Source organism: Rhagoletis zephyria, unplaced genomic scaffold (genome assembly GCF_001687245.7).
Source record: "Rhagoletis zephyria isolate East Lansing unplaced genomic scaffold, Rhagoletis_zephyria_1.1 Rzeph_scaffold_02783, whole genome shotgun sequence".
Taxonomy (NCBI): domain Eukaryota; kingdom Metazoa; phylum Arthropoda; class Insecta; order Diptera; family Tephritidae; genus Rhagoletis; species Rhagoletis zephyria.
This window is the reverse complement of record NW_016159867.1, coordinates 62410-72747: the sequence shown is the minus strand read 5'-3', so window position 1 is coordinate 72747 and position 10338 is coordinate 62410. Positions and strand designations below refer to the sequence as shown.

The 10338-nt window shown below is 35.8% G+C and overlaps 2 protein-coding genes and 1 pseudogene across 2 annotated transcripts; 1 reads left to right on the top strand and 2 right to left on the bottom strand.

The window, feature by feature from the left end:
• Positions 1-517: 517 nt before the first annotated feature.
• jhamt (juvenile hormone acid methyltransferase) lies at positions 518-1834 on the top strand. The gene is made up of 3 exons (XM_017622394.1): positions 518-998; positions 1060-1343; positions 1408-1834. Exons 1-3 carry the CDS (start codon positions 628-630, stop codon positions 1644-1646), a joined length of 894 nt encoding a protein of 297 aa, XP_017477883.1. The 5' UTR covers positions 518-627; the 3' UTR covers positions 1647-1834.
• A 2123-nt stretch (positions 1835-3957) lies between these two features.
• On the bottom strand, positions 3958-5010 carry LOC108367705 (juvenile hormone acid O-methyltransferase-like). Its single transcript, XM_017622392.1, has 3 exons — positions 4643-5010; positions 4285-4568; positions 3958-4223 (listed from the first exon to the last, which is right to left on the bottom strand). The coding sequence occupies exons 1-3, from the start codon at positions 5008-5010 to the stop codon at positions 4033-4035; spliced, it is 843 nt and encodes a 280-aa protein (XP_017477881.1). The 3' UTR covers positions 3958-4032.
• A 1718-nt stretch (positions 5011-6728) lies between these two features.
• Positions 6729-7696, bottom strand: LOC108367704 (juvenile hormone acid O-methyltransferase-like; annotated as a pseudogene).
• Between the last annotated feature and the right edge of the window lie 2642 nt (positions 7697-10338).

Below are 10338 nucleotides of genomic sequence, written 5' to 3'. Positions count from 1 at the left end.
CCCATTACAATAAAAAACTAAAAATGCATTTCTCGTGACACATCCGCTGTCAAAATATCAGGTGTCTCACTACATATGAGTATGAGTATACATTAGCCCATTATGCGATCCATGCGTAAGAAAGATCATATCCAATTTCGGAACAAGTTTCCTTCTATTTGTCATGCTACTCTGCCAACTATTCTTATGCACTCGACACAACTTTGAAACAGTTGTACTTGCGGCATAATCATTTTCCGCTCATTTTAATTTACATAATTTGTGTGTGTTTCGGCGTCACGGCGTCACGGCGTCCGATGCCTTTGTCTCGAGTGATTTTATCGCATGCCCGTGTACCTATACAAAAATAAACAAATTAAAATCAGTTAAGTTCAGGTGGGCTGAATGGACCGACCGACCGACAGCTGCTAAGAATAATGCGTGATCGTTGGTTCTAGATTTTCGGATTAGCATAAAAGCTACGCTCGTAGCGCATCTCGTTTCAAATGTTCAACGTCAAGTGGGTGAATAGGAAGTGTTGAAAAGTATTTTTCCGCTATAAGCGCAGCTAGTATTTTATGGTATTTTTGTGCTGCAAATATTCCACTTCTGAATTTTGAAAAAAAAGGAAAAACCAAGCCACATATTATGAATCAAGCCTCGCTTTATCATCGTGCCAGCGCTGTGCAGCGCCGTGATTCGAAACAGATTTTTCAGGAGTACATGAAAGTGATGCAATGGCGCGCAGATGAACACGATACACTCATCGATATTGGTTCGGGATCTGGCAATGTGCTAATGGAATACATTTATCCCATGCTGCCGGCGCAATTCAATGCTGTTTTGGCCACAGATATTTCGGAGCGTATGATCGATTTCGCGCGCAAGAACTATGGCGACTCTGAACGCGCGCACTTCGAGGTATTGGACATCACATGCGCGCAGCTGCCACAGCGGCTGTGCGGGCAATTCGATCATGTGACCTCTTTCTATTGCCTGCATTGGGTGCAGAATCAAAAGTGAGTTCACCTGTTTGCCGTAGGTCAAAATCACACAACACTTCCTTCATACTTATTGCAGACGTGCCTTGCTGAATATCTTTCAATTGCTGCGCCGTAGTGGTGGTGACTGTCTACTCGTTTTCCTCGCGAATAACCCCATTTTTGATGTGTACATAGAATTGTCCAAGTCAGAAAAATGGGGTAGATATATGACAGATGCCATACAGTTTATATCGCCGTTGCATAATAGTAGCGACCCGGGCGCTGAGTATAGCAAATTGTTGCAGGAGGCTGGCTTTGTGAACTTTAGCGTTGAGATCCGAAATGAGATCTTCGTCTATGATGGCACGCAGAATCTGAAAGGTTAGTGAAAGGTATTTTAGTGCTTTAGTATACACAAAACTCCTTGCTTCTTTTAATATTGCAGATAATGTGAAAGCTGTCTGTCCATTTCTCGAACGAATGCCCGAAACGCAGCATGAAGACTTTCTGGAAGATGTGATTAAAGCTGTGGTTGACATGAAGCTGCGTGAAGGCGATATTAATGCGAGAGATTTCAAGTTCATTGCACCTTACAAACTTGTTGTGGTCTATGCGCGGAAACCCAACGAATATTTGAGTAGCATGATTGAAGAAGCGGAGCGATTGGCAAAGGGACTGAATTGAAGTGAAAGATTGCAAATTGACAATAACTTATACATATGTATGGAGACTTATTTTTTTTTAGTTATTTATGAACAACTTTTCAATGCATTATCGCAATGAAAAAATCACCTCACTGGCACTAGACATATAAGAAATATAATCACAAATGATTAGAAATGTCAACATTAAAATTTAATTCTAAGATGCTTCGAATAGATTCCGGCTCGAACCGGAATCTCTAAGCGATCGCTAAGTCTTACCAGAGAAGACTAAGAGCTTTCACCGGATACCTGACAGGAAACTCCAGGCTGAGCTATCATGGGTTTAACATAGAACATAGAAAACTAAGAAGGTGCTATTATAAACGACTTTTTATCCGGTTTTTCTTCGAGAAAATATCCAGTTACGAGCTCGTTTACGTTGATTTTGCTGACTGGGTTATTGGCCGGCCACGCGTGCATGGGCAAGCCCGAAAAACTCAATACATTCAGAATTTTTTACTAGCAGAACTAGTACGAGCGACGGAACTTAAAATACAAGGGGCCTGGCACCTATACAGTAAATTTTGGGAAATGCTGTGAGTTCCCTACAACACAAATTCCTGACTTCCGTTAGAATAGTGTTTCTCAACCCAAAAAACTTCTATGGCAATATACATACATACATAGATTATATCTTACGGCAAAAAAAATCTATTGTCACAGCCAATTTGTACTTTTCACAAGCAAGTTCCAGGTCGTTTTCGATTTCTTCGCTGATAAGACGTATTATTTAGTTGGGGCGTGCAATTAGCATGTGCCGCCGTTCAGTTAATAAAAATTTAATGAAACATTTATTATCTGTTTGTAAACTATTATTATCAAGAAAAAATAAACAAACAAAAAATAATCATAAAAACAGCTTTCGCGAAAGATGCGCACGGGTCCCCGCCTAGTAATTAGGTAATCTAGTTTAACTATCATCGTTAATGAAATCAGTACAAATTTTACTCGTAATGAAAATGAAATTTCATTATCAGTAAAAAATTTGTTTTTACTGCAATTTTACTGGTCGTGTAAAGTGCTTATCTATGATCGTAATGTGTTCTAAATGAGGGACGTCAATATTTTCCTGTGACTGCACTTGCTTTTAATCTACATACATAGATTTTTGTACGTACGTATGTATTGTATGTGTATGCAGAGTGGTTCTGGCAATCTGAATTTATATGTATGTACATATATTGGGCCGCATGAACAAACACTAAGCAATAGCATTTTCTGAAAATTGCATTCATTTAAATAAATTTCACTTTTCACTTTTGGTTTCCTTGGTTTTACTATGAGCGGATGACAGATTTTCGGGTGCATTTTTTTTTTTCAGGTGAAACTCAGGATAAGGCAGAATATGAAAGTTTTTTACTTGATTGAGTATTTTCTTCATACGGGCGAAGAAAAAAAAAATAAGTTTTTTTTTTTTTTTTATTTAATACCCAAAATCGATACCACTAATGTCGAAGATATCAGGAAATATTTATGTAAAAATTTGCTTCCTACATTCAAGCTGGTCCTTTATGTACATAGATATATTAATTTGGTTCGCAATTTTTATTTTCCTTTAATACTTTTTTTTTGTTTATCTAATAAAAATACGTTGTTTTATGAGTTCAATTACAAGCCTGTTAAATATTATCCTTTTGTTTTAAGTAAGTGCAACAGCCCGCGTATCGATACCAAAGTGTAACAAATCACACTGGTCGAATAATTCGGAATCAATTGTGGCAGTCCTATAGTTTAGGGTTGCATTTCAAGTTCCTTTTTTAAAACAAAAATTCTTATCATGATTATCTCCCTGGTCTAGACAGAAAAAGGTAAGAATAGCATTTATGTTTCTAGGATGTTAATTTGGTAAGTAATACGTATGAATCGAGTAAGAATTGTCAAAGCTGTGGCAATGAAAATTTACAAGCCAGCAAATTCCGCCTCGTCCCTTTCAGTGTTATACCAAAATCCGTTTCTTGTATTCTGCAGTAAAAAGGAAGAGGCACGTGCAAAATTTTACGCATACAAACATAAACATAAATTTAATTAAATTTCTTAAATTCTAAAATTTTTTATTTTAAATAATTTGTTTACATTGCAGTTTGATGACTCCTAAAACTATGTTTTTTTTTTTTCAAAATCTCTGTGATCGTCAAATGGCTCTGGCCTGAAGCATTTTGCAACCAATTTTGAAACCATCAAAACTACAAAAAATACCTTATCATTGTTGTTTTTGGTTTCAAAATTGGTCCAGTAGAACCGCAAATTTACAAATTTCTGCAGCATCATAATTTCATGAAGCAAACAATTTGAAGTTGATGGTACAAACTTAAAAATTGAGTAACTCAAAAGTCTTCAGAAGGCTTAAAAACTGCCATAAAATATATTCACAGCTCGCTGCATTTCCTTGCATAAACAACAACTAATTTATACAGTGTAGTGCATTTGAAATCCCGTTCGCTGATTTGTCCGTTACACACTTTCATCTTAAGTAGAACTTGGACCACATCATAAAGAAATTCCTCATGTTGACCTTCCGGTATACGTGATAAAAAAGGCGTAATAGCTCTCAAATTATCTACATACAAGAATTTGTAATTTTTTTAAGTCGATTGCAACAGTGGATAAATAACACAAACCTTTAAAATTTTGCGCGCCCTCAAAGACAAAGGTCTCAATGCGTACCTCCACATTACAGTCCACAAAACCATTTTCATGCAACAATTTGTTATAGTCAGCCACTGGATCTTCACTGTTATACAACGGTGAAATATATTGCATAGCATCCGCCATATATCTACCCCATTTTTCTGATTTTGAGAGTTCCATAAATATTTCATAGAAGGGATGATTTGCGACGAAAACGAGTAGACAGTCACCGCCACTACGGCGCAGCAATTGATAGATATTCTGCAAGGCGCGTCTGCAATATATACATACATACATATGAAGGTATCGTTAGAGTGATCTTCAGCGATCTCAAACAGGCTAGTTTACCTTTGATTTTTCACCCAATTCAGGCAAAAGAAGGAGGTGAGGTGATCAAATTGCCCGCAGAGGTGTTGTGGCAGCTGCGCAGAAGCGATATCTAACACCTCGAAGTTGGCGCGTTCAACGTCACCATACTTCTTGCGCGCGTAATCGATCATACGCTCGGAAATATCTGTAGCCAAAACAGCAAATTTCGCCGGCAGCATTGGATAAATTGATTTCATGAGCACATTGCCCGGACCCGAACCGATATCGATGAGTGTGTCACGCCCATCTGCGCGCCATTTCATAATTTCCTTATATTCCTTAAAAATCTTCTCCGAATCACGTCGCTGAAAATCGCTGGCGCGGTGATAAAGCGAGGCTTGATACATGATATTTACGAGTTTGTATGTATGAGCACTTTCGTTTATTTTGGAGTTACTCAATATTCGCAAGTGGAAGGATTAAACACAATTTCAATCAATTGATTACAAGCGGCACTTATGTACCATTCACTTAATGTTGAACTTTTGATAGTTAACTGGACGCAGCTGTAGCTTTTATAAAGCGTATCTGTTCATCGTTATCATACCTGGGTACACTGCATTATATATTAGGTGCATTGAGCATAGTTGTAATGAATAAATTTTTACTCATAAAGAAATTGCATTTTGATTACCAGTAAAATTTTACTGATTACTGAACATATTTAACTACTGATAGTTGGAAATCATAGTTAGGCTTATCTCCCGCAGGCTGAACAACGGAACTGTCACAGCGTAATGGAGCAACGCCTCTCTCCCGTAAAAATACCACAGGGAAGAGATGGGGCCTCTCTGCAAAAGTGATATATTGGCTATGTGAAACCATGATCAAGCCGATCATGTTATATGGGGGTCATTGTCTGATGAAATGCACTAGAAATATCTATTCTTGTAAGGAAGCTAGAGCGCGTGCAATGGGCGACCCTCGTTGGCATCAGCGTAGCCGGTCGGATCACTCCTACTTTTGCGCAAAACACAAAACTAAAAGTTGCCTCAGTTCGTTCCGTCATTAGGCTAAAAAACTCTGGCTTCCCATTCAACTCGGCGTACGAACATTCGACAATACGTCAGAGCTTCGTTTTTCTTAACGGACTAAATGAATCGGAGCGTACCCAGGCTGGCCCCGAACGGAGCCTTTTCCACACACACATCCATTCGAAGGGGCGAATGATAAACTCTGTAGTGGAGATCCAATAAATATCTTCACGGATGGATCGAATAAAGATAACAGATTTGAAGGAGTTGGTTTATGTTAGGAACTCTCAATAAATCTCATGTTCAGATCTTTCCACTATTCATATTCATATCCAGACTCAAGCGAAAAGATCTCTCCTAAAGATGAGTGCTACCAGGAAAGAAGAAGTGCACTGAAATTGCATTACTGATGCAAAGCATACGGCCGAAGTTCAGCTTTACAAAACTGCTAAAAAGCTAATAAAAAGGGTACCGGAATAGGTGTATGAAGATTGAGATACTTGAAACCTAGGGGAAAATTATATGTATTTTCATTTTCCTGGCTGAAATATACGTGATTGAAAGATGCGCGGATTTCAATATAAAACGAAACTAGCCGGAATCAGAACTTTACGATCTTGAGTCTTTAGTTATCCGCCCATTTAGGCCCTAGTGGAGCATTAAAATTACAATTACCACTTTCAGGAAATATGTACATTCAAGGCTTTGTTGGGAACCGGCCGCCTATCTAGCAAGATACGGAAGGCATTTTCATCTACTTATTACCCGTGCCCTAGATAATATTTTATCAATATGGTCCCTGTTTGCCTCCAAACACTTTCTCGGTTAAGACCTCATCAAATGTTTCGTCAAAGGAAAAGCAGCATCTCCCACAGAGTCAAATCGAAATGTGATCTCACTATATGCAGGATTTTCCGCTTCTAGTAAATTCATTAGAAGCAGTTTTAAATGTGAGATTAGATTTAAAAAATAAATGTAAAAGTAGTGAATACTGTGAGCAAGACTCTATAAAATGTCCTTTATTAATTATTTTTAGCCCGATGCTTTAATTGAAGGCGATTGTTAGTTGTAATGCCATAAAATATATGTACTTAGATCCCATCGGATTTCCTTGCATAGACTACAACTAATTTGTACAGTGTAGTGCATTTGAAATCCTCTTCATTGATTTGGCCACTACATAGTTTCATTTTAAGAAGAACTTGGATCATATCATCCAGAAATTCCTCATGTTGACCTTCCGGTATACGCGATAAATACGGGCTAATAGCTTTCAAATTATCTATTAGAATTTGTAATTTTCTTAAGTCGATTGCAACAGTGAATAAAATAGCACAAACCTTTCAAAGTCTACCTGCCAGCATAGACAAAAATCTTATTGCGTATATCCACACTGAAGTCCACAAAACCATTTGCATGCAATAATTTGCTATACTCGGCTCTCGGATCGCTGCTATTATATAAGGGTGCTACAAATTGCATAGTATCTGTCATATATCTATCCCATTTTTTTGACTTTGATAGTTCTATGTACACATCAAAGAAGGAATGATTCGCGAGAAAAACTAGTAGACAGTCACCACCACTACGGCGCAGCAATTGATAGATATTCTGCAAGGCGCGTCTGCAATAGGTATGAATGAAGTGTTAGTGTGATCTTCACCGATCTCAAGCACATGTAAACTCACTTTTGATTCTGCACCCAATGCAGGCAATAGAAAGAGGTCACATGATCGAATTGCCCGCACAGCCGCTGTGGCAGCTGCGCGCATGTGATGTCCAACACTTCGAAGTGCGCGCGCTCAGAGTCGCCATAGTTTTTGCGCGCGAAATCGATCATACTCTCCGAAATATCTATGGCCCAAACAGCATCGAATTGCGCCGGCATAATTGGATAAATGTATTGCATCAGTACATTGCCAGACCCCGAACCAATATCGATGAGTGTGTCACGTCCGTCGGCGCGCCATTGCATCACTTTCATATACTGCCGCCAAATTTGCTTCGCGTCGCGACGCTGCACACCGCTGGCACGATGATAAAGCGAGGGCTGATTCATGATATTTACTATGTAGGTATGTGCTTTCGTTTTTGGTTTTCTTGTAAGTACTCGAAATTCGGAAGTGGAATTCCCGAACAAAATATATCAACCGACCATGAGCACATAAAGCGAAGAAAAAAACACTTAGCGGCACTTCCTACTCCCTTTTCAATCGCTTTATGTTGAATTATTGATACCTAATTGAATGCTGCTGGAGCTTTTATATCAATCCCGGTCGTCACTGTGATGAGGTCATTTGGAAGCGTATCACAGTGTTCCCGCCATAAGTAAAAAAAGCTATCTTGAAAGCTCTTCTCTGTCTTTCGAACGACTAATTGAAAGATCTGCTAACGAGGAGGTCTTAACGATATTCTTTTTTGCATTTTAGCAATCAATTTTGTTTAAATAAAATAAAACTAAATTAAATAAAAAACAAATTTTTACGATAAAAAATGAAAATTAGAAGAAAATGAAATTAAAAAAATTAAGTTATAATAATTGTTATTGCTATGGAAGCCTTTTAAAAAATTAAATTAATAAAAAGTAGAAAATTTAATTAAAAAAAAATAAAATAAACTTTATTTTTTATGAATAAGGCCTAATATGTAATATGCAAAAAATGTTATGAAATGAAATCCCAAAATTAATAAAAAAAATGAAACAAAAAATAATAATTTCTTAAAACTAAATGAAATTCAAAGATATATATACAGATATGTATACAGTTTTCTTAACTATAAAAATTAAGAATTAAAATAAAATTTAACAAAAAAAAATAAATAAATGAGGTCATAAAAATTGAAAATAATATATAATCTAAAAATTAAATAAAAAAATTAAAAAAGTTTCTAAAACTAAATGGAATTAAGAAAAAAATCTTTTTAAAACAATTTAAAATTAAAGGCAAATTAAATTATAAACAGAAAAAAGGTTGAAAAATAAGTTTCTAAACATTAAATGAAATTAAGTATTATTTTTTAAACAAGAAAACCTAAAAAGTTAAAATAAAATTAAATAAAAAATTATATAAATTCCACAAATTCAAACAAAATCTAAAAGTTAGATAATAAAATTAAATTAAAAAAATATTTCTCTTTTTAAAACAATAAAATCTAAAAATTTAAAGAAAAATAAATAAGTTAAATTAAAAAATACATAAAATAAGTTTCTAAAACTTCAAAGAAATTAAAAAACTAAAGTGAAAGAAAATTAACTAAAAAAAGGAAAGTAAGTATATTCAGAAAAAAGAAATTCCGCTGCCCGAGATTCGAACCTTGGACCTCTGTTGGCGCGAGCTAAATGATATACACCTCCATTTGGAATATGCTCACGTTCTCTTTCTGTAAAAACATTTTTTCGCCCATGAAAGTTGGCAAGGGAGCTTTTTTTCTGTAAGACTTGAAATATTTCTCTAAATATAACCTAAGAAATTTATCATAATTACATAGTGAAATATCGCAGAATTTGCATCTTTCGAAAATGCCGTTATATGGGATTCAAAAAGTAGCAAAAGGTAAAAGCGATTAAGCGGTTACAGAGATACCTTAAATTCATTATAAGTGCCCTTGACCACACCTATTTATTATTAATAACAAAATGTTTTTAATGTCTTTTTTCAAAAAATACCGTTATATAAAACGTTGGCATATTATCATTACGTTTTAGAGAAAACAATTTTTTACCGTTGCTCCAAACAAGTGGAACCACTGTGCATATGACGAATATTTGAATCTATTTCTAATTAAGTTAATGTGTTGCTCGCTTTTTAAATCAAACGCGTTAACGCGTTACCCTGTAGCTGCACTTGATTTTATTCGCTCAATGTTGAAATATTTATGTCGAACCGGTTTTTTTGAAATTAAAAATTAACTTTCAGTTGCATTTCGCTTATCTGCACTTTAGCATCTATCATTGCATTTGATGTAATAAAATTATGACGTGCCGCCGGAGAGTGCTTTTTTATGACTAAAAACTTTAAGTTGCTAAAGGCATCAATTAAATAAAGGAAGAGTTAAATGGAACAAATTAATACATCTCTGTACATATGTACATACGTATGCACATACCTATGTAGCTACACAGTCGTCCACACCACTTCCTACAACAACATAACCAACAACTTCGTTAGCATCCAATATATTCAACCTAATATTTTAAACAACCTAATATTTTAAATATTCGACATTTTATTTATTAATTATGCGCACAAACAATAATATGCACAATTTATAATTTGACACCAAGTTGAACTGGAATTATTGTTATCACTTGGAATTCAACCTAACACCAGGCCTAGTTAATTAAATACAACAACAATCACTCAGCGTAATAAAAGATACGATGATTTCTAAAACGAGCCACTGCAAAGTCTCGATGCGGTTTTACTGCAGCATGCATTTATACAGCAGCGTCGTCAGGCCTGTCAACTTGGCTAAAATCCTGCCGTTTTTCACTTAAAATCGCACTTTTGAAAAAAAAATAGTAACTATTATAGACTAATTATAGATGTGTAAACAATCAGCTCTCGGTATGGGTTAAATTTGTAGAAGATATGTAATTGCTTCTAGTGTGTACAAATGAACATTTCTGAACTAGGTAAGGGCTATTTCAGGACCATTTTGTGTCTAGCTCACGACGAGTGTAGGACCATTCAGGACTAA

Excerpts from the sequence above, each read along its gene's own strand:
- LOC108367705 (XM_017622392.1), bottom strand. The coding sequence starts at position 5,010 with ATGTATCAAGCCTCGCTTTATCACCGCGCCAGCGATTTTCAGCGACGT. Across the intron at positions 4,569-4,642 it reads AATTGGGTGAAAAATCAAAG|ACGCGCCTTGCAGAATATCT; the intron begins GTAAACTAGCCT and ends TATATATTGCAG. Across the intron at positions 4,224-4,284 it reads GGGCGCGCAAAATTTTAAAG|ATAATTTGAGAGCTATTACG; the intron begins GTTTGTGTTATT and ends TCTTGTATGTAG.
- jhamt (XM_017622394.1), top strand. The coding sequence starts at position 628 with ATGAATCAAGCCTCGCTTTATCATCGTGCCAGCGCTGTGCAGCGCCGT. Across the intron at positions 999-1,059 it reads CATTGGGTGCAGAATCAAAA|ACGTGCCTTGCTGAATATCT; the intron begins GTGAGTTCACCT and ends TACTTATTGCAG. Across the intron at positions 1,344-1,407 it reads TGGCACGCAGAATCTGAAAG|ATAATGTGAAAGCTGTCTGT; the intron begins GTTAGTGAAAGG and ends TTAATATTGCAG.